We start from the raw sequence: 22,636 nt of genomic DNA, 5'->3' as shown, positions 1-22,636 counted from the left end.
GGAAATTCCTGCTGATTCCATAAGGAAAATCCTCCTGATCCTGTAGGAAAATTCTTCCTGATTCCATGAAGAAATTCCTGATTCCATGAGGAAATTTCTCCTGACCCCATGAGAAAATTCTCCTGATCCTGTAGGAAAATCCTCCTGATCCCTTAGGAAAATTCCTGATTCCATGAAGAAATTCCTTCTGATCCCATGAGGAAAATCCTCCTGATCCCATAGGAAATTCCTGATTCTATGAAGAAATTCCTGCTGATCCCATAGGAAATTCCCGATCCCACAAGGAAATCCCTGCTGGTTCCACGTGCCATTTCCCCTGATTTTTGGGGGCATTTTTGCCTTCCTTTGTCCTCCTGGCAGCAGTTTGGAGCCTCAGTTCCCTTTTCCCCAGGAAATCTCCAGTGAAATCTCATTTTCAGTGACTCAGCCTCGGAACCAGGGCGAGGCAGCCCCAGGTGAACTCTCATTTTTGCTCCCAAATCTGCATTTCAGAACCAGAATTCAGCTGGGGAAGACGCCAGGATAGAAAGAAAGAAAGAAAAAAATTAAAAAAAAAAAAAGGAAAAAAAAAAGAAAAAATTATAAAAAAAAAAAAGAAGAAAAAAAGAAAAAAGGGAAAAAAAAAGAAAAATAAAGAAAAAAATAAAAAAGAAAAGCAAAAGCAAAGCTGAAACCAGAATTTCAGAAAACAAACTAGGCTTGGAAAGCCCCCGGATGGGATAAATTTAGATCATTTCAGGGGATTGTCTGTGGTCACCAATTATGCAAAAAGTGAAAAAAAAACCCCCACTGCCCTGATGTTTTACATCTAAAATTCAGCTTTTTTTTTCACGCCCCTGCCCTGTCCATCCTTCCTGCCCTAATCTCGCTGCCGAGGGAGATTCCATGGCTTTGGGTTTTTTGAATATTTGAAATATTTCATATATTTACATAATTTTTTAAATTATAAAAAGATGAATTTGGGGTTGCAGGTTATTTTTTATGGGCAGGGCTCAGAGGGCTCCTGAAGATTTCCTGGCAGAATAATTTCATTTATAAGCTGAGCTCAGAGCAGGGTGAGGGGGTTTAAGCCAGGTTTAAGCTGGACTCCCAGGAGAATCATTCCCTGTTCAGGGATGGAGGGAGTCCTGAAGGATTTCCTGGGATAACAATTCTTTATTCTGGAAAAATGATTTTTTTATTCTGGGAGAATAATCCAGTGAAGTTTTGGGGTTTTGGAGATGAACACCCTGTGAAGTTTTGGGGTTTTGGAGATGAATATCCTGTGAAGTTTTGGGGTTTTGGGAGATGAACACCTTGTGAAATTTGGGGTTTTGGGGAGATGAACATCCAGTGAAGTTTTGGGAGATGAACACCCAGTGAAATTTGGGGTTCTGGAGATGAACACCCAGTGAAATTGGGGGTTTTGGGAGATGAATATCCAGTGAAATCTGGGGTTTTGGGAAGCAAACACCCAGTGAAGTTTGGGGTTCTGGGGATGAACATCCCGTGAATTTTGGGGTTTGGGGAGATGAACATCCTGTGAAGTTTTGGGAGATGAACACCCAGTGAAGTTTTGGGAGATGAACACCCAGTGAAGTTTTGGGAGATGAACATCCAGTGAAGTTTGGGGTTCTGGAGATGAACATCCCGTGAATTTTGGGGCTTTGGGGACATGAACACCTGGTAGAATTTGGAATTTTGGCTGGGAAGTCCCTGGGGAACGCTGGAGCAGCCCCAGGTCAGGAGGGCGAGCAGCATTTTGCTGTCCCCGCTCGGGTCTGGGGTCCCGGGGGGCTCCGAGCTGCCCCAGCCCGGGCAGGACGCGCAGGGCCCCAATTCCAACAAAACCGCGGCTCCATCCAGCAGAGCTGGGAGCAAATCCCGCCTGGACCCCCCAAAACCCCCCCGGTGCTGGCACAGCCGCAGGGGAAGCAGATCTGGGTCTCCTGAGCTGGGCCGGGAGCCTGCAAAGGTTTCCTGGAGACTCCAGCACGGCCCTGGCAATGTCCCTCTGCCGTCCCAGCGCTGCCAGCAGAGCTGGCGCTGCCACTTCCTCCGGGCTGCCACCGCCGCTGGCACGGGGACAGGGACACTCGGCTGGGGGGGTCCCCGGGGGTGTCAGGGACAGGGACACAGAGCCTTGGGGGTCTCAGGGATGGGGACACTCGGCTGGGGGGGTCCCTGCGGGGTGTCAGGGACAGGGACAGAGCCTTGGGGGTCTCAGGGACGGGGACACAGAGCCTGGGGGGTCTCGGGGACAGGGACACTCGGCTGGGGGGGTCCCCGGGGGGTGTCAGGGACCGGGACACATGGCCTGGGGGTCTCAGGGACAGGGACACTCGGCTGGGGGGGTCCCCTGGGGGTCTCAGGGATGGGGACACAGAGCCTTGGGGGTCTCAGGGGACAGGGACACACGGCCTGGGGGGGTCCCCGGGGGTGTCAGGGACAGGGACACAGAGCCTTGGGGTCTCGGGGACAGGGACACTCGGCTGGGGGGGTCCCCGCGGGGTGTCAGGGACAGGGTCACAGAGCCTGGAGGATTCTTGGGGACAGGGACACATGGCCTGGGTGCTGTCCCCTCTCTGTAGAGCCTGGGGGTCTCAGGGACAGGGACACACGGCCTGGGGGGGTCCCCGGGGGGTGTCAGGGGACAGGGACACAGAGCCTGGGTGCTGTCCCCTCTCTGGAGAGCCTGGGGAATTCTTGGGGACAGGGACAGAGCCTCGGGGGTTCCCAGGGACAGGGACAGAGCCTTGGGGGTCTCAGGGACAGGGACACAGAGCCTGGGGGTCTCAGGGGACAGGGACACTCGGCCTGGGGGGGTCCCCTGGGGGTCTCAGGGATGGGGACAGAGCCTTGGGGGTCTCAGGGACAGGGACACAGAACCTGGTGGTCTCAGGGACAGAGACACTCAGCCTGGGGGTCTCAGGGGACAGGGACAGAGCCTGGGCGCTGTCCCCTCTCTGCAGAACCTGGGGATGTCCCTTGGGGGGTCTCAGGGACAGGGACACTCGAGCTGGGGGCTTCTCAGGGAACAGGGGCACACAGCCTTGGGGGGCTCCTGGGGACAGGGACACTCAGCCTGGGGGATTCTTGGGGACAGGGACACTCAGGCTGGGTGCTGTCCCCTCCCTGCAGAGGCCGGGGGGCTCTCAGGGGTGAAACCACAACGGTTCTTGCAAATCATCCCTGGGCAGGTCCCGGTGCCTTCCTGGCCCGGCTCGCACACTTTCAGCTGCACAGCAATTTCCTATTTTTCAGTTTCCTAAATGAGTTTTGTCGAGAGAAAAATGAGAGTTTTTCCATTAATGGGATGTGTAGTAAAAATATGGGATCAATATTTATTGTGGAAATCCATATAGGGGTGAGCCAAGGATTAAGGATTGTGAAAATCAATATTTAGGGTGAAAATCCATATAGAGAAGAGCCAGGGATTGGGAAGAGCCAGGGATTGGGGATTGTGAAAATCAATATTTAGGATGAAAATCCATATAGAGAAGAGCCAGGGATTGGGAAGAGCCAGGGATTGGGGATTGTGAAAATCAATATTTAGGATGAAAATCCATATAGAGAAGAGCCAGGGATTGGGAAGAGCCAGGGATTGGGGATTGTGAAAATCAATATTCAGGATGAAAATCCATATTGGGAAAAGCCCGGGATTGGGGATTGTGAAAATCAATATTTAGGATGAAAATCCATATTGGGCAGAGCCAGGGATTGGGGATTGTGAAAATCAATATTTAGGGTGAAAATCCATATTGGGCAGAGCCCGGGATTGGGGATTGAGAAAATCAATATTTAGGGTGAAAATCCATCTTGGGAAGAGCCAGGGATTAAGGATTGTGAAAATCAATATTTAGGGTGAAAATCCATATTGGGCAGAGCCAGGGATTGGGGATTGAGAAAATCAATATTCAGGGTGAAAATCCATATAGAGAAGAGCCAGGGATTGGGAAGAGCCACTGATTGAGGTTTGTGAAAATCAATATTCAGGGTGAAAATCCATCTTGGGAAGAGCCAGGGATTGGGGATTGATTTTCTTTTTTGCTCTTCTCAGAGCATTCAGCTGCTCCCGGCCTCAGTTTCCCTCCAGCCAGGTGAGATCACAACATTCAGGCACTCCAGGTGAAATACCCACGTGGAACTCTAAAACTGACCAGATTTATTCTGCACTTCCAGGGCACGGAGCCCATTTGTATTTAGGTGATTAGTTATTAATAGTTTTGTTTTATTAAAGGTAATAAAAGCCTTCAGGATGGGAGAAAATTCCCAGGTGGGAGATGATGCCTTTCAAAACAGCTCCACAAACACAGAAACAAAGGATTTAATTCCCTTGGAAATGACGTTGTGCAATGAAACGCTGGAGCAGCCCCTTGGAAAGGCACCTGGTAATTAACAGGGTGTAAATTAATCAGCTTCACACAGGATTTAGGGACTTTCAGAGCTGCCTTTTGTAGTGACAACTCCCAGCAGCACTTTGAAGTCCTGCCTGATCCAAGGGGTGGCGATCCAGGATTTGGGAATATTATTATTTTAAAAGCACCCCCAGGAAAAATCCGGATTTTTTTTGGGCTCTGCCACACACAGGAGGTGCCAAGCTCGAGATAAGGAGGACAAAGGAGCTGCCTGAGAACCCAGGGAAGAGGGGGAAATGTGGGATTTGGTTTCCTGGGAGAAGCTGCCAGAGGGTTTGTGCTGCCTGGCGGTGACAAGGACAGGACCTGGCTGGCTCCGGAGTGTGGCACAGCTGATGGGAAAAGGGATTTGGGGGAGAATTTCTCTCAGAATCAGGTGGGCTCCGGGCAGAGCGGAGCCTTGCTCCTTCCAGCAGCCGGCAGAGGATGTTGTGGTGGTGAAAGCAGCTCGGTGTGACTGTATTTAAATCAGCAGAGATGTGAAATAAACGGGGTTTGATGTGAAGTGGGGCCAAATTTGTGTAAAAACATCTCGGGGGTGAATGAAGATCCTCCAGCTCAGCAAGCAGTGATTCCTTGGCTGTTGTGCCCTAAATTGGAATTTTAGGCTGCAGGCCTTAGTTGTGGTGCCCTAAAGTGGAATTTTGGGGTGCAGGCCTTGGCTGTGATGCCCTAAAGGGGAATTTTGGGGAGCAAGCCTTGGCTGTTTTCCCCTAAAGTGGAATTTTGGGGTGCAGGCCTTGGCTGTGATGCCCTAAATGGCAATTTTGTGCTGCAGGCTTTGGCTGTGATGTCCTAAAGTGGAATTTTGGGGCTCTGGCCATGGCTGTGATGCCTTAAAGTGGAATTTTTGTGCTGCAGGCCTTGTCTGTGATGCCTTAAAGTGGAATTTTGGGGTGCAGGCCTTCTCTGTTGTGCCCTAAATGGGAATTTTGGGGTGCAGGCCTTGGCTGTGATGCCCTAAAGTGGAATTTTGGGGTTCTAGCCTTGGCTGTGATGCCCTAAATGGGAATTTTGGGGTGCAGGCCTTGGCTGTGATGCCCTAAAGGGGAATTTTGGGGCTCTGGCCATGGCTGTGATGCCTTAAAGTGGAATTTTTGTGCTGCAGGCCTTGTCTGTGATGCCTTAAAGTGGAATTTTGGGGTGCAGGCCTTCTCTGTTGTGCCCTAAATGGGAATTTTGGGGTGCAGACCTTGTCTGTGATGCCCTAAAGGGGAATTTTGGGGTTCTGGCCTTGGCTGTGATGCCCTAAATGGCAATTTTGTGCTGCAGGCTTTGGCTGTGATGTCCTAAAGTGGAATTTTGGGGCTCTGGCCATGGCTCTGATGCCTTAAATGGGAATTTTGGTGTGCAGGCCTTGTCTGTGATGCCCTAAAGTGGAATTTTGGGGTTCTGGCCTTGGCTGTGATGCCCTAAAGTGGAATTTTGGGGTTCTAGCCTTGGCTGTGCTGCCCTAAATGGGAATTTTGGGGTGCAGGCCTTGCCTGTGATGCCTTAAAGTGGAATTTTGGTGTTCTGGCCTTGGCTGTGATGCCCTAGAGGGGAATTTTGTGCTGCAGGCCTTGCCCAGCCTGACCTCGGTGACACAACCCCACAAACCGTCCCCAAAAAGGGCCCTCAGGAGGGGCTCAGACCCCGCTGGGGAGTGGCTGCAGCGTTTCCAGCCGTGAATAAACCCCTCAGGAGGCTCCGTTTCACGGCAAACAGCTGGGGACGGGTGCTGGGGAAGCTGTGCCACATCTGGGTGTCCCCAGAGCCTGGCAGGTGGCACCCTGGGCTCTAATCCTGCCAGCCCAGCCCGGACTTATCGAGGCCCTGTGGCCACCCTGAGAGCAGAAAGGGCAGAGATAAAACAAAAAGTCCTTTTTTGTTGTTGGGTTTTTTTTGTTTTCCTGCAGCTCCAGGCTTGGGTTTCTCAGAATGCAAAGCCCTCATGGAGAAATGAGACAAAGAAAAGTGTGGGGATGGGGACAGGCAGCGATAGCAGTGCTGGCCCTGTCCCCAGGCACAGGGAGAGGCTGGCCCGAGGTATCAGCACCCTGCAGATCAAGGGGGAAGAGCTGCCTGCTCTTCCAGAGGCTGCTGTGCCATGAAACTGCAGGCTTGGAATGGAAATCCCAAATTTTTCTCCTCAGCCCTGCAGGGTCTGGAATGGAAATCCCACAATTTCCCTCAGACTTGAAAAGTTTGGAACAGAAATCCCACAATTTTCCTCAGCCCTGCAAGGCCTGGAATAGAAATCCCAAATTTTTCCTCAGCTCTGCAAGGTTTGGAATGGAAATCCCACAATTTCCCTCAGACCTGAAAGGTCTGGAATGCAAATCCCAAATTTTTCCTCAGCTCTGAAGGGACTGGAAGGGAAATCCCAAATTTTTCTGCTCAGCCCTGCAAGGCTTGGAATGGAAATCCCAATTTTTTCTGCTCAGACCTGCAAGGTCTGGAATGGAAATCCCACAATTTTTCTCCTCAGCCCTGCAAGGTCTGGAATGGAAATCCCAAATTTTTCTCCTCAGCCCTGCAAGGTCTGGAATGGAAATCCCAAATTTTTCCTCAGCCCACCTCCTCGAAGAGTTTGGAACTCAAATCCCAAATTTTTCCTCAGACTCCCCTCCTTGCAGGGTTTGGAATGGAAATCCCAAATTTTTCTGCTCGTCCCCCTCCAGGAAATCCATCCTGCCTCAGTCTCTGTTGTATGAGAGACTTGAAATCACCTCAAATATTGAAAATTTGCACTTTTTCTGCTCAGCCCCCGGCCAGGGCAGCTTCTGGGCTGCTGGGAACTGATGCCAGGTGCTGGGATTGGGATTGGGATTGGGATTGGCATTGGGATTGGGATTGGGATTGGGGTCTGTCTGAAGGAGGGGACACATCCAAGCAGGGACCAAAAACGTGCCCTGGGAAGTCCTGCTTGGCTCAGGAGCTCAATTTTCCATCCAGGGAAACAGAAAATCCCTCTTTTTTTTGGAGATCCACTGCCTGAGGTGAATGTTATCCTAATTAATAAACTGGAAATAAGTGATAAATTCTATCCTGAGTGATAAATTCCATCCTAAGGAATAAACCAAAACCAGGGACTGTGCATTTGGCCTGAACCTCACAGGGCTCTCCTGTGAAATAACCTTGGGAACTGCTCCAGGACACCCCAAATTCCTGGGAAATAGGGTTGGGAAATGCTGCAAGACACCCCAAAATCCCATTTTTTGCACCTCTAACCCCAAAATCCTGCCTGATTCCTGCCCTGATGGAGCCAGGGCCTTCCCCCAAGGATGATTCCCCTGATGGTGACAGGGGACACAACAAGAAACAAAAAAAGCCCCAAAACCACAACCCCGCCTTTGCCCCCACAGATTTCAGGGGGTCCCCACAAACCCGTTGTGCCCCACAAATTTATTTTTACCTGCCAGACACGCCGAGAGCCTTCACAAACGTTTCTTTACTTCCTGCAGAGCGCAAAATCGAGCGGGAAAAAAATAGATGTGAGCAACGATCTCTGCTCACCTGCGGGGCTGGGTGTGCAGCTGACAACGCCAGGGGTGCCCCCGGAGCAGCTTCTGCACCCCAAAATCCCCTCTGAACCCCACACCTGCAGCCCGGGCTGGCTCTGAGCTGTTTTTTGGGGCAGCCTGCAAAGGCAGCGGGGCTCGGGGAGCAGAAATTCTGCTGGGGGGGTCCTGAGCTGAAGGCTGAGCTCTGCAAAGCTCGGCTTAAAAGGGGTTTAAAGGGTTGCAGGGGGTTTAAAAGGGTTGTAGGGGTATTGGAGCATCCCAATGCCACTAAATGGGGCAGTTTTGGGGTTTTCCCCCATTTCCTGCTTGTCACCCCATCTGTCAACCCCTGTGCGTCACCCCCTGTCTGTCACTGTCCTGTCCCTGTCCCCTGTGTGTCACTGTCCCCTGTGTCACTGTCCCCTGTCACTGTCCCGTGTCACTGTCCTCTGTGTCACTGTCCCCTGTGTCACTGTGCCCAGTGTGTGTCACTGTCCCCCAGTGTGTCACTGTCCCCTGTCACTGTCCCCAGTCACTGTCCCCTGTGTGTCACTGTCCCCTGTCTGTCACTGTCCCCTGTGTCACTGTCCCCTGTGTCACTGTCCCCTGTGTGTCACTGTCCCCTGTCCCTGTCCCCTGTCTGTCACTGTCCCCTGTCACCGTCCCCTGTGTGTCACTGTTCCCAGTGTGTGTCACTGTCCCCCAGTGTGTCCCTGTCCCCTGTCACTGTCCCCAGTGTGTCACTGTCCCCTGTCCCTGTCCCCAGTGTGTCACTGTCCTGTGTCACTGTCCCCAGTCTGTCACTGTCCCCTGTCACTGTCCCCTGTGTGTCACTGTCCCAGTGTCCCTGTCCCAGTGTCACAGTCCCCTGTCCCTGTCCCCTGTCCCTGTCCCCTGTCCCTGTCCCCAGTATCACTGTCCCAGTGTCACTGTCCCCAGTGTGTCACTGTCCCCAGTCACTGTCCCCTGTCCCTGTCCCCAGTGTGTCACTGTCCCCTGTCTGTCACTGTCCCCTGTCTGTCACTGTCCCAGTGTCACTGTCCCCAGTGTGTCACTGTCCCCTGTCCCTGTCCCCAGTGTGTCACTGTCCCCAGTCTGTCACTCTCCCCCCTGTCCCTGTCCCCTGTCACCGTTCCCTCCCTCCCCGTGTTCCAGCCCCACGGCCCTGCCAGGTTTGGTCCCTCCTTTGTCACAGGAGAGGCGCAGCCCCAGTGACAGGAGGTGACAGTTGTGGGCACGTGAAGCGTGGCGTGCCACCCCCGGTGCCCCCGCAGCGGGCAGGGCCCGTGGGAAATCGCTTGATCGAAATTTGAATATTTCCCCCCAAAAGAGCCCCGGCCCCGCTCGGAGCCTGGGGAAGGTCCCGGGTCCTTCAGTGCTGCTGGAATCGGGGAAAAGCTCCGAGTTCCTGAGCCTTGTCCTGCTGAAACCCCAAATCCAAACAAAAACCCCTGAACAAAATGAAAAAACAAAACAAAACAAACAAAAAACCCCCCACAAAAACAAAAAAACAACAAAACCCCAAAACAACACCAAAAATAAATCCCCCAAACCCAAAAAAACAAACCAAAACAAAACCAAAAAAAAACACAAACAAAAAAAACCCACCCCAAAACCAAAAAAACCACCCCAAAACAAAACAAAAAACCCCCCAAAAAAAACAAAACAAAAGAAACCACCCCCCCCCAAAAAAAAAACCAAACAAAAAACCCCAACCAAACAAAAAAAAAAAAAAAAAGGATATAAAGCCTCTTTCCCTTCCTGCCCACCTGGAGTGTGGAAAACCCGCTCAGATCGGTTTTTGGGGTGCTAAAACCGGATGGAATTCCTCTCACCCAACCCCAGGGACACATCCTGAGGGGAATTTTATCCAGGATCAAGATTTTAGCCCCAAATATTTCCTTCACTTATTTTCCCTCTTCCAAGCTGCACTGAGAGAAGGACCCCAAACCCCCCAGGCCAAGGCGGGACCCTCAAAGTCCCCAGGGAGCTGCACAGGGAGGGGGGCAGGCAGAAAGTTCCAGAAGGAATTCTGGAGAAAGCTGCAGCTGGGAGGGAGGGAGGGAGGGAGGGAGGGAGGGAGGGACAGCTCTGTCCCCAGGGCGCAGGGAGGTGACAGCACAGCACCTATCGTGGCCTGCCAGCTGCTGCTGCAGCTCCGGCTGTGGCCCTGGGGCTGCCACCCTGGGGACTTTATCGGGATTGTCCCCTCCTTTGGGACTTTATCAGGGATTGTCCCCCACTTTTTGGGGCTGCCATCCCCGGGACTTTATCGGGATTGTCCCGTCCTCTGGGGTGCCATCCTCAGGGTCTTTATCAGGGATTGTCCCCTCCTCTGGGACTGCCACCCTGGGGACTTTATCGGGATTGTCCCCTCCTTTGGGACTTTATCAGGGACTGTCCCCTCCTCTGGGGTGCCATCCTTGGGGACTTTCCCTTTTCAGGGATTGTCCCCTCCTTTGGGGCTGCCATCCCCGGGACTTTATCAGGGATTGTCCCCTCCTCTGGGACTTTATCAGGGATTGTCCCCCCTTTTTTGGGGCTGCCACCCTGGGGACTTTATCAGGGATTGTCCCCTCCTCTGGGGTGCCATCCTTGGGGACTTTCCCTTTTCAGGGATTGTCCCCTCCTTTGGGACTTTATCAGGGACTGTCCCCTCCTCTGGGGCTGCCATCCTGGAGACTTTATCAGGGATTGTCCCCCATTTTTTGGGGCTGCCAACCTTTGGGACTTTATCGGGATTGTCCCGCCTTTTTTGGGGCTGCCATCCTTGGGGAGTTTATCAGGGATTGTCCCCTCCTTTGGAACTTTATCAGGGATTGTCCCCCCTTTTTTGGGGCTGCCATCCCCGGGGACTTTATCAGGGATTGTCCCCTCCTTTGGGGCTGCCATCCCTGGGGACTTTATCAGGGATTGTCCCCTCTTTTTTGGGACTTTATCAAGGATTGTCCCCTCCTCTGGAGTGCCATCCCGGGGACTTTCCCTTTTCAGGGACTGTCCCCTCTCTGGGGTGCCACCCTTGGGGACATTTTCAGGGACTGTCCCCTCTCCTGCCCTACTCTCAGCTCCTGGGAGCTGCTGCAGCTCGTCCTGCTGGAGCAGAAACTTCCAGAAGGATCCAGGGCCTGCAGGATTCCCTGCCAGGGTGACTGAGGATGGATTCCAGCTCTCCCAATTTTCCAGTGGAGCTGGGAATTCGGGAGCACCCCCTGGACCCTGTGGAATTCCTGGGATTTGTGGGATCCAAGAGCTTCTCCCCCGTGGTTATCGAGAGGTTTGGATCAACCTCTCTTGTGTTTAAAATCCTTTTGGAATATCCTGATTCCCACCGTGGGGTTTGGATCAACTCTCCATGTTTAAAATCCTTTTGGAATATCCTGATTCCCACTCCTAGGGGTTTGGATCAACTCTCCAGGTTTAAAATCCCTTTTGGATCAACCTCTCTGTGTTTAAAATCCCCCCTGGAATATCCTGATTCCCACCCCAAGGGGTTTGGATCGACCTCTCCAGGCAGAAAACTCCACAATTTTCACTTCCAGAGCCTTTAATAACAACAAACTGCCACCAATAACACTTGAACAAACAAATAATATTCATCAAGTATTAAAACAAATGTCTCAAAACTCAAAATAAAACACAAAACCCAACAGCCCCGTGGCTTTAAACTCTCCACGTTGGAGTTTCCATTCCTGGCAGCACAACCCAATGTCCATAAGGGGGAAAAAACCCCAAAAAATCCCCAAAAATTCTGTTTATTCCCAAAAATTCTGTTTATTCCCAAAAAATTCTGTTTATTCCCAAAAATTCTATTTATTCCCAAAAAATTCTGTTTATTCCCAACTTCCTGAGCACACCAGGTGTTGCTCAGTGTCAAACTGCACCAAACCCCTCAGATTTTACCCAAAAAATTTGGAGGCCCGGAGGAATTTTCAGTCTCGAGTGGGAACTGGGTGGATTTTTTTTTTTTTGGGGGGGGGGATTTTCACATCTGAAAATCGTCATTAATTTTAATTAACTCAGCGCTGCCGCGTTGGTTTGTGAAAGAGGCTCGGAATTAATGAGAATTTCTCGGTCCCAGCGTGCCCTCTGCTGGCAGCGGGAAATCCTGGGGATTTCTGAGGGGGGAAAAGCGCAGCAGCTCCGTCCTTTCATCCTGATCTTCTCTGGGAATTCAGTGGGATTTCAGGGCCAGGGGATTCAACTGCTCCAGGATTTCCTCTGGAAAATTCCCCACTGGAATTTGGACCCTCAGAGTTTGTTTTGCACCCTGGAAACTCTTCCCCCCCTCTCTCTGTGCCTGTGAAAAAATGGAATTTTAATTCCAGCTGGGAGCAGTCATGGAATGGGGATGGACACAAGGGGTCAGCAGGGTTTTGCTTTTAAATTTTGCCCCTTTTAAATTGGATTCAGGGAGTCAAAAAATCGTGGAATACTGAGGTTGGAAAAGCCAGGAAATCCTGGGAATGAGGGAACCAAGCACAGCAGCTCCATTCTTTGATCCTGATCTTCTCTGGGAATCCACGGTGGAATTTCAGGGCCAGGAGATTCAACTGCTCCAGGATTTCCTCTGGAAAATTCCCAGACTGAAATCCCAGTCTGGGGTCGGTTCTTTCCATTAAACCAGTCTGGGGTTGGTTGTTTCCATTTCCAAACCAGTCTGGAACTGGTTGTTTCCATTTCCAATATCAGATCACAATAAATCACGATCAAAATGGGGCATAAATCACAATTAGCTCAGGTTGGTCTTTGTGCACTTTCCAGCCCAACCAGCGAGAAAGGAGAGTGAATGAGTGGGGCAGCCTTCATCCCTGGCTCAAGGAGATGCCATAAATCAGGATATCATAAATGGGGATGCCACAAATGAGGGTGTCATAAATGGGGATGTGATAAATGGGGATGTGATAAATCAGGTTTCAACGGAGACTTTGCTGACTCGCCAAAATCCTGGCGGCCCTTGTGTCCCGTGCAGCCCCTGACCGGTTTGGCATGGGCGGGACCGTCAGTCTTGTGTCGTTCCACCCCTCGGGGTATCCAGATGTGCGGGGGGTGGGCGCCTCCAGATGTGGCCCCTCCTCCGCACTACAACTCCCACAATGCCCCGCGCGCGCCCCCGCCTGCACTACAACTCCCACAATGCCCCGCGCGCCCGCACACCGCCCTGCCCGCATCTGGCGCATGCGCACAGCTCCATATGGCTCCAAGATGGCTGACACAGCGTCCGGGAGCTCCGGCACGGTAACGGCGCTTAATCCCCGGGGCGCGGGGCTGTGAGGGCGGGTTCCCGGCGGGTCCCCGGCGGGGTCGGGCGGGGTGGCAGCGCCCGATCCCTCCCGGGCGCGGAGGCGGCCGCGGGCAGGCCGCGGAGCGTGGAGGCGGCGGGTGGAGAGCGGGAGGCGCTGATTGGCTGGAGGGCCTGAGGGGAGGCGGGGTTTGATTGGCTGAGGATGGCGCGCCCCAATTGGCTGGCGGGGGGCGGGGCGGGGCTTGTGGGGGAGTCCTTAAAGGGGCCGCGTCCCAAAAAGCGTCTGGGAGGTTTTCTAAAGACGCGTGTGTAAATATATGTCTATAAAAAAATATATATATATGTATAGGTACACGTGCCCACGTGTGTATGTGGGCGTATAGGACACACGAGTGTGTGCGTGTGCCCGTGTTGCCGCTGTGTCGCCCTTCCCATTACCTGCTCCCCAAACTTTTCCAATCCTTGCTCCGTGTCCCTTCCCAGTCCCTTCTCGATATTCATTCCCCCGCTCTGTGACCCTTCCTTGCTCCCAGGTCCCTGCTCCCAAGCCCTTCCATTACCTGCTCCCTGCCCCATCCATCCCATGGACACCATCCCATGGACCCCATCCTATGGATCCCATTGAATGGATCCCATCCCATCCCATCCCATCCCATCCCATGGACCCCATCCCATGGATCCCATTCAGTCCCATCCCATGGATCCCATCCTATGGATCCCATTGAATGGATCCCATCCCATCCCATCCCATGGACCCCATCCTATGGATCCCATTCAATCCCATCCCATGGACCCCATCCCATGGATCCCATTCAATCCCATCCCATGGATCCCATTCCATGGGTCCCATCTCAAGGATCCCATCCCATGCCATGGATCCTATCCCTTCCCATCCCATCCCTATCTCTGTTCCCTGATCCCAGCGGGCGGGCAGCAAGCAGGCAGGCACCCCCGCAGACAATCCCATGGATCCCATGGATTGTATCCCATGGATAACTGTGTTCCCTGGCAGAGGGCGGGCAGCAAGCAGGCGGGCACCCCCGCAGACAATCCCATGGATCCCATGGATTGTATCCCATGGATAACTGTGTTTTCTGTGCCAGCGGGCGGGCAGCAAGCAGGCGGGCACCCCCGCAGACAATTCCATGGATTCTATCCCATGGATAACTGTGTTTTCTGTGCCAGAGGGCGGGCAGCAAGCAGGCGGGCACCCCCGCAGACAATTACCAGCTGGCGCGGCGCCGCACGCTGCAGGTGGTGGTGAGCTCGCTGCTGACCGAGGCCGGCTTCGAGAGCGCCGAGAAGGCGGCGGTGGAGACGCTCACCGAGATGATCCAGAGCTGTGAGTGCCCTGCCCACAGGGCTGGCATCCTGCCCTCACACAGGGATGGGATCCTGCCCTCACACAGGGCTGGGATCCTGCCCTCACACAGGGCTGGGATCCTGCCCTCACACAGGGATGGGATCCTGCCCTCACACAGGGATGGCATCCTGCCCTCACACAGGGATGGGATCCTGCCCTCACACAGGGATGGCATCCTGCCCTCACACAGGGATGGGATCCTGCCCTCACACAGGGCTGGGATCCTGCTCCACACAGGGATGGGATCCTGCTTTCACACAGCCCCTGGCTGGGGAGAGATTGGAGCTCATCGAGGGCAGCGCAGCTCTGGCAGTGCAAATAAATCCCAGAAATCTGCCCCAATCCAAGGCACCAATCCCAAAAATCAGCCCCAAATCTGAGGCACAAATCCCGAAAATCAGCCCCAAATCCGAGGCACAAATCCCAAAAATCAGCCCCAAATCTGAGGCACGAATCCCAAAAATCAGCCCAAATCCAAGGCACCAATCCCAAAAATCAGCCCCAGTCCCTTCAATCAGCCCCAGTGCAAGGCACAAATCCCAAAAATCAGCCGCAATCCCACATCCAATCTTTTTTTTTTTAAACACCCCCAGGGATGCTGACTCCACCACTCCCCGGGCAGCCATTCCAGAACTTCATCACCCTTTCCATAAAAAACATTTCCCTGCTCTCCAGCCTGTATTCCCTTGGCACAGCTGCAGGCTGTGAGCTGTGGCTGTGTCAGTGCCTGCAGACAGAGCCCAGCCCAGCTGAGCACAGGCACCTTCCAGGAGCTGGGCAGGGTGAGGAGGGCACCCCTGAGTCTCCTTTTCCCCAGGTGAGCCCCCCCAGCTCCCTCAGTTGTTCCTTGTAGGATTTGTGTCCCAGCCCCTCTCCAGCCTCGCTGCCTCAGGAATCCCAGAGTCCTTCCCAAGCTGAGGATGCAGATTTCCCTTTGTGGCAAACACTGATTTTTTCAACCCTTAGCATCCCCACCCTTTAATTCTAAACACACACCCTGCCAAATGCTCCATCCCAGGGGTTGTTTTTCACTCCCTGCTGAGTTTGTTGCAAATCCCCATCCCTGGTGCTTTTATCCTGCAGATATTTCAGAGATTGGGAGGAGTGCCAAGTCCTACTGCGAGCACACAGCCAGGACCCAGCCCACGCTCTCAGACATCGTGGTGACCCTGGTGGAGATGGGTGAGCAGCTCCCTCTTCCTCTATTCCACCTCTGGATTGGGAAATCTGCCCCAAAATCTGGGCTGAGCAGCTCCCTCTTCCTCTATTCCACCTCTGGATTGGGAAATCATTCCCCAAAATCTGGGCTGAGCAGCTCCCTCTTCCTCTATTCCACCTCTGGATTGGGAAATCATTCCCCAAAATCTGGGGTGAGCAGCTCCCTCTTCCTCTATTCCACCTCTGGATTGGGAAATCTGCCCCAAAATCTGGGCTGAGCAGCTCCCTCTTCCTCTATTCCACCTCTGGATTGGGAAATCATTCCCCAAAATCTGGGGTGAGCAGCTCCCTCTTCCTCTATTCCACCTCTGGATTGGGAAATCTGCCCCCAAAATCTGGGCTGAGCAGCTCCCTCTATTCCCACCTTTGCATTGGGAAATCATTCCCCAAAATCTGGGGTGAGCAGCTCCCTCTATTCCCACCTTTGGATTGGGAAATCTGCCCCCAAAATCTGGGATTTGGGCGGTGCCCTCTGCTGTGGCCACACACAGCTGATGCTTTTCCATGATCCTTCCCATGATCTGCTCCCTGGGCCGCCCCATCCTTGTTCAATTTGGAAAAACTCTGGATTTTGACAGGATAAATTCCTTTTTTTCCCCTCTTTTGTCTTCCAGGCTTCAACGTGGAAACCCTGCCTGCCTACGCCAAGCGTTCCCAGAGGATGGTGATCACTGCCCGTGGGTGGGGGAGCTTCCCTGGGCTCCAGGGGCTGGGAATTGCTGGGATTCCTCCCTGCTGCCTTTCAGGGAGCTCCTGATGAGCTTTCTGTGGGATTATCCAGGAATTCGGGGCTGCTGTGTTGGGGTGAAGGGACCTGGGTGACTCGGGAGAGCCCGGGGGGGTTTGTCTGCAGGGCCAGGGGATCCTTTTCCCTTCTGGGATGGCAGTTCCAGGTCATGGCATGGCCAGGGAGGGGCTCAGAGCTTCGGGGGACCCTGGGCAGGAGGATTCCTGTGTTTCCCCTGATTCCTTTGGTGTTTTCCCTGATTCCTTTGGTGTTTTCCCTGGTTCCTGTGCTGTTTTCCCTGATCCCTGTGTTTATTTTCCCTGATTCCTGTGCTGTTCTCTCTGATTCCTGTGCTGTTCTCCCTGATCCCTGTGTTTATTTTCCCTGATTCCTGTGCTGTTTTCCCTGGTTCTTTTGTTGTTTTCCCTGATTCCTGAGGTGTTTCCCCTGATTCCTGTGCTGTTTATTTTCCCTGATTCCTGTGCTGTTTTCCCTGATCCCTGTGGTGTTTTTCCCTGATTCTTTTGTTGCTTTCCCTGATTCCTGTGCTGTTTTCCCTGATTCCTTTGCTATTTTCCCTGATTCCTTTGTTATTTTCCCTGATTCCTGTGCTGTTTTCCCTGATTCCTTTGTTGTTTTCCCTGGTTCCTTTGTTGCTTTCCCTGATTCCTGTGTTGTTTTCCCTGATTCCTGTGCTGTTTTCCCTGATTCCTGTCCTGTTTTCCCTGATTCCTGAGGTGTTTTCCCTGATCCCTGTGTTTATTTTCCCTGATTCCTGTCCTGTTTTCCCTGATTCCTGAGGTATTTTCCCTGATTCCTGTGCTGTTCCCCCTGCAGCTCCAGTGACAAACCAGCCCGTGACCCCCAAAGCGCTGACAGCAGGGCAGAACAAGCCTCACCCACCCCACATTCCCGGCCATTTCCCAGAGTTCCCAGATCCTCACACCTACATCAAGACCCCAGTGAGTGAAAACAGCATTTTTGTGCTCTTTGGGGTCTGTTTGAATCCCAGGAGTTGGGGTGGTTTTACTGCAGTGCTGCCGCCATCCATCCAAAACATTTCTCCTGATCTCACACATTCCTTCTTTGTGGGTTGTGGACATCCCTTGCCATCCAGAAATCAGCCAGAATCCCTGGATTTCTGTCGGATTTTTGTGCTGGTTGGGATCTGTTTGAAGTCCCGCACCCCAGAAGTGTTTTGTTGTTTTTTTTTTACTGCAGTGCTGGTGCTATTTATCCAAAGTATTGTTTTTCCTGGCTTTGAATATTCCTTTTTTGTGGCTTGTGGACGTCCCTGGGGATGGGATCCTTCCCATTACCTGCTCCCAGAGTATTCCCAGTGCAGAATCCCTGGATTTCTGCCTGCTGGACCCCTGTAACTCTCCAAAACCCTGTGGGTGCTGAAGAACAGAGCCTGCAGCTGCTCCATCCCTGGGGTGTTTGTTTGCAGGTGCAGCTGCTGCATTTCTGTGCAGTTTGGAGCTGCAGCTCCTACATCCCTGTGCAGTTTGGAGCTGCAGCTGCTGCATTTCTGTGCAGTTTGGAGCTGCAGCTGCCCCATTTCTGTGCAGTTTGGAGCTGCAGCTCCTACATCCCTGTGCAGTTAGGAGCTGCAGCTGCCCCATCCCTGTGCAGTTTGGAGCTGCAGCTGCTCCATCCCTGTGCAGTTTGGAGCTGCAGCTGCTGCATTTCTGTGCAGTTTGGAGCTGCAGCTGCCCCATTTCTGTGCAGTTCGGCGCTGCAGCTCCTCCATCCCTGTGCAGTTAGGAGCTGCAGCTGCTCCATCCCTGTGCAGTTAGGAGCTGCAGCTGCTGCATTTTGTGCAGTTCGGCACTGCAGCTCCTCCATCCCTGTGCAGTTAGGAGCTGCAGCTGCTCCATCCCTGTGCAGTTAGGAGCTGCAGCTGCTGCATTTTGTGCAGTTCGGCACTGCAGCTCCTCCATCCCTGTGCAGTTTGGAGCTGCAGCTGCCCCATCCCTGGGATGTTTGTTTGGAAGTGGAGCTGCCCCATTTCTGTGCAGTTTGGAGGTGGGATGGAGTGAAGTTTGGAGATGGAGCTGCCCCATTTCTGTGCAGTTTGGAGCTGCAGCTGCCCCGTCCCTGTGCAGTTTGGAGCTGCAGCTCCTCCATCCCTGTGCAGTTCGGCGCTGCAGCTCCTCCACCGCCCCTCCCTGCCGTTCTCTCCCCGCCCAGACGTACCGGGAGCCGGTGTCCGATTACCAGGTGCTGCGGGAGAAGGCGGCCTCGCAGCGCCGGGACGTGGAGAGGGCCCTCACCCGCTTCATGGCCAAGACCGGAGAGACCCAGAGCCTCTTCAAGGACGATGTCAGCACATTCCCACGTCAGTCACCGCAGGATTTCACATCCCTTAGGGTTTGGGGGTCATCCCCTGCCTGGTGTTTGAGGTGCTGGGTGTGGGAATCCTTAAAATGAGAGGGTTTTGGGAGAGGATTTAAGGATTGCCACAATGGAAGGTTGGGGTTTGGGGGTTAAAATGGGGAGGAAAAGCAGAAAGCAGCTCCTCAAGGTTCACTGTTTTCTCCTGGTGGAGAAGACCTAAATCCAAATCTCATCCCAATCCTGGCTCCACCCCCTGTAACCTCACCCAGGAATTTCTTCTCCCTGACATTTTCCTGCTGCTGGAAGGTTTCCTGTGCCTGCCTGCAGAGCAGATGAGGGTTCCCACCTTCCCAAGGCTTGCTGGCAGCACAGCTTCGTTTAAGAGGAGCCCAATCTCCCAGATCATTGGGAATTTAGGGTGGAGCTCAGCAAGGATTGTCTGTGTTGGAACACTGCTGGAAACATGAAGAGATTCAGAAAATTGGGAGGTAGAGAGTGCCATCTTTTAGGGATCAGGAAATTGGGAAGGAGAGTGCCATCTTTTAGGGATCAGGAAATTGGGAAATAGAGAGTGCCATCTTTTAGGGATCAGAAAATTGGGAAAGTGCCATCTTTTAGGGATCAGGAAATTGGGAAGTAGAGTGCCATCTTTTAGGGATCAGAAAATTGGGAAGTAGAGTGCCATCTTTTAGGGATCAGAAAATTGGGAGGTAGAGAGTGCCATCTTTTAGGGATCAGAAATTGGGAAATAGAGAGTGCCATCTTTTAGGGATCAGAAAATTGGGAAAGTGCCATCTTTTAGGGATCAGAAAATTGGGAAGTAGAGTGCCATCTTTTAGGGATCAGAAAATTGGGAGGTAGAGAGTGCCATCTTTTAGGGATCAGAAATTGGGAAGTAGGAGAGACTGCCATCTTTTAGGGTTCAGGATTTCCTTCCTGATCCTTGGGAACAGCAGGAAGAGGAAATGCACCCAAACCCAGAACCAGCGAAATGTTTGATCTCTGTAACTTTGTCCTTGATTTCTGAGGGCAGGAATTCCTCCCAGCTCGCTGACTGTGTCTCCTCTCTCCCTGCTGCCAGTGATTGCTGCCAGGCCTTTCACCGTGCCCTACCTGACAGCTCTGCTCCCCTCCGAGCTGGAGATGCAGCAGATGGAGGAGACGGATTCCTCGGAGCAGGACGAGCAGACGGACACCGAGAACCTCCCACTGCACATGAGCACGGTGGGGACCCCGGGGGGGATCCTGGGGCCATTCCTGCAGCTTGGAAAGCTGCCTCTGCCTCTGGGAGATGGGGAAGAGTGGAACTGAGCAGTGTCAGGGCTCCACAGTTTGGATTCTGGCTGTGTCTCCTGGGAAATGGGAAATGGGGAATGGGAAATGGAACTGAACAGTGTCAGGGTTCTCCAGCTTGGAATTCTGGCTCTGCCTCCTGGGAAATGGGAAATGGAACTGAACAGTGTCAGGGTTCTCCAGCTTGGAATTCTGGCTCTGCCTCCTGGGAAATGGGAAATGGAACTGAGCAGTGTCAGGGTTCTTGAGCTTGGAAAACCTGGCTCTGCTTCCTGGGAAATGGGGAAGAATGGAACTAAACAGTGACAGGGTTCTTGAGCTTGGAATTCTGGCTTTGTTTCCTGGGAAATGGGAAATGGAACTGAGCAGTGTCAGGGTTCTTGAGCTTGGAAAACCTGGCTCTGCTTCCTGGGAGATGGGGAAGAGTGGAACTGAGGAGTGTCAGGGTTCTTGAGCTTGGAATTCTGGCTCTACCTCCTGGGAAATGGAACTGAATTTTTGTCAGGGTTCCCCAGTTTGAAAAACCTGACTCTGCCTCCTGGGAAATGGGAAATGGAACTCAGCAGTGACAGGGTTCTTGAACTTGGAATTCTGGTTCTGCCTCCTTGGAAATGGGAAATGGGAAATGGAACTGGGCAGTGTCAGGGTTCCCCAGTTTGGAAAATCTGTCTCTGTTTCCTGGGAAATGGAACTGAACTGTTGTCAGGGTTCTCCAGCTTGGAATTTTGGCTGTGCCTCCTGGGAAATGGGAAATGGAATTGAACAGTGTCAGGGTTCTTGAGCTTGGAGAGCCTGTCTCTGTCCCTTGGGAAATGGGAAATGGATCTAAACATTGTCCTGGTTCTTCAGCTTGGAATTCTGGCTCTGTTTTCCTGGGAAATGGGGAGTGGAGCTGAGCTTTGTCCTGGTTCTCCAGCTCCCTGCAGAGTTCAGGCAGAACGAGGCTGGAGCTTCCAGGACACCCCGAATTTTCAGTTTCCCACGGGATTTCCCTGCCTCACAAGCCAGGAGGCCTGGCCTCTAAAGCAGCTCCTCGTGTGCTTGTTGATTGTCCCTCCTGCCCCGGGTTCTGGCCTTTGACCAGAATCCTGCAACGCTTTGGGGTGTGGGGACACAAAACCTTGTCCCCTGTGCAGGGACACCTTCCCCTATCCCAGCATTGCTCCAGCCTGGCTGTGGACACTCCCAGGGATGCATTCTGTGAGCAGAAGCATTTCCAAGCCTGACTTTGTTTTTTTTTTTGTTGTTTTTGCCGTGGCAGGAGGAGGCAGGAGCCGAGAAGGAGAACACCTCGGTGCTGCAGCAGAGCAGCTCCCTGGCGGGCAGCAGGAACGGCGAGGAGAGCGTCATCGACAACCCCTACCTGCGGCCCGTGAAGAAACCCAAAATCCGCAGGAAGAAGTGAGGGGGCACCCCAAACCCCCCGGGATCCCCCTGGAATTCCAGCCAGGGAGAGGGAGAGGCAGCCCGGCTCGGGGGGACCCCAAACCCCCCGGGAATCCCCCTGGAATTCCAGCCAGGGAGAGGCAGCTGGGCTGAGGGGGGACCCCAAATCCCACTGGAATCCCCCCTGGAATTCCAGCCAGGGAGAGGCAGCTGGGCTGAGGGGGGACCCCAAATCCCCCCTGGAATCCCCCTGGAATCCCCCTGGAATTCCAGCCAGGGTTCAGGAGAGGCAGCCCGGCTCGGGGGGACACCAAATCCCCCCGGGAATCCCCCTGGAATTCCAGCTAGGGAAAGGGAGAGGCAGCCCGGCTGAGGGGGGACCCCAAATCCTCCCAGGAATCCCCCTGGAATTCCAGCCAGGGAGAGGCAGCCGGGCTGGGGAGGGACCCCAAACCCCCCAGGTGAACTCTGCTCCCACCCTGGTCCCCCTCTGCTCACTGCTCCAGGAAATCCAGCTGGGAATTCTCTGGGGAATTCGGCTCCACCGGGGGGATTTAAGTTCTGAAGAGCTGAGGGACACACACGGGGCAGGAGGGCTTGGATTTGGATTTGGATTTGGAGGACCAAGGGGTTGGATTTGGATTTGCAGAACCCAGCCTTTATTTCCTTTATTCCCTTTATTTCCTCTATTTTATTCCCTTTATTTCCTCCCTTTATCCCTTTATTTCACCCCTTTATATCCCTTTATTTCCTCCCTTTTATTCCCTTTATTTCCTTTATTTCCTCCTTTTATTCTCTTCATTTCATCCCTTTATTTCCTTCTTTTTTTCCCTTTATTTCCTCCCTTTATTTCTTTATTTCATGCCACTGTTGTTACTGGCTGGTTCTGGAGCGCTTTGCTTTCATTTCCCTTCAGCATTTTCTTAGGTAAAATAAAGAAGAAAAATCTTTTTTTTTTTTGAGTTAAAGAAAACTAAAAAATGTTTTCTTTAACCCAAAATATGGGTTAATTTCCATCAGAAAAAGCTCCTGAGCTTTGGTCCAATCTCCCAGAAATTCCAATTTCTCCTCCAGGCAGTGAAAAGGATCCCCCCTCTTCCCCCATCACCCAGGCAGGACAAAAATTAAAAAAAAAAATTTTTTTTTTCAATTATTTTCTGCCAAAAAAAAATCAGAAATTAAATC

General features: G+C 52.7%; 1 protein-coding gene across 1 annotated transcript; it reads left to right on the top strand.

Moving 5' to 3' along the window:
- Positions 1–13,000: 13,000 nt before the first annotated feature.
- TAF8 (TATA-box binding protein associated factor 8) lies at positions 13,001–21,607 on the top strand. The gene is made up of 8 exons (XM_064399011.1): positions 13,001–13,117; positions 14,310–14,466; positions 15,571–15,669; positions 16,320–16,382; positions 17,270–17,394; positions 18,626–18,773; positions 19,854–19,996; positions 21,327–21,607. The coding sequence occupies exons 1-8, from the start codon at positions 13,016–13,018 to the stop codon at positions 21,468–21,470; spliced, it is 981 nt and encodes a 326-aa protein (XP_064255081.1). The 5' UTR covers positions 13,001–13,015; the 3' UTR covers positions 21,471–21,607.
- The last annotated feature ends 1,029 nt before the right edge of the window (positions 21,608–22,636 follow it).

The sequence above is a fragment of the Passer domesticus genome, chromosome 25 (genome assembly GCF_036417665.1).
Source record: "Passer domesticus isolate bPasDom1 chromosome 25, bPasDom1.hap1, whole genome shotgun sequence".
In the NCBI taxonomy this organism is placed as follows: Eukaryota; Metazoa; Chordata; class Aves; order Passeriformes; family Passeridae; genus Passer; species Passer domesticus.
The sequence above is the reverse complement of the archived record's forward strand: the minus strand, read 5'-3'. Positions and strand labels throughout refer to the sequence as shown.

What these genes read in the sequence shown, in the direction of transcription:
- TAF8 (XM_064399011.1), top strand. Translation starts at nt 13,016, where the DNA reads ATGCCCCGCGCGCCCGCACACCGCCCTGCCCGCATCTGGCGCATGCGC. An exon ending in CGTCCGGGAGCTCCGGCACG is followed by an intron (nt 13,118 to 14,309) that starts GTAACGGCGCTT and finishes TTTCTGTGCCAG; the next exon opens with AGGGCGGGCAGCAAGCAGGC. An exon ending in ACACCTACATCAAGACCCCA is followed by an intron (nt 17,395 to 18,625) that starts GTGAGTGAAAAC and finishes CTCCCCGCCCAG; the next exon opens with ACGTACCGGGAGCCGGTGTC.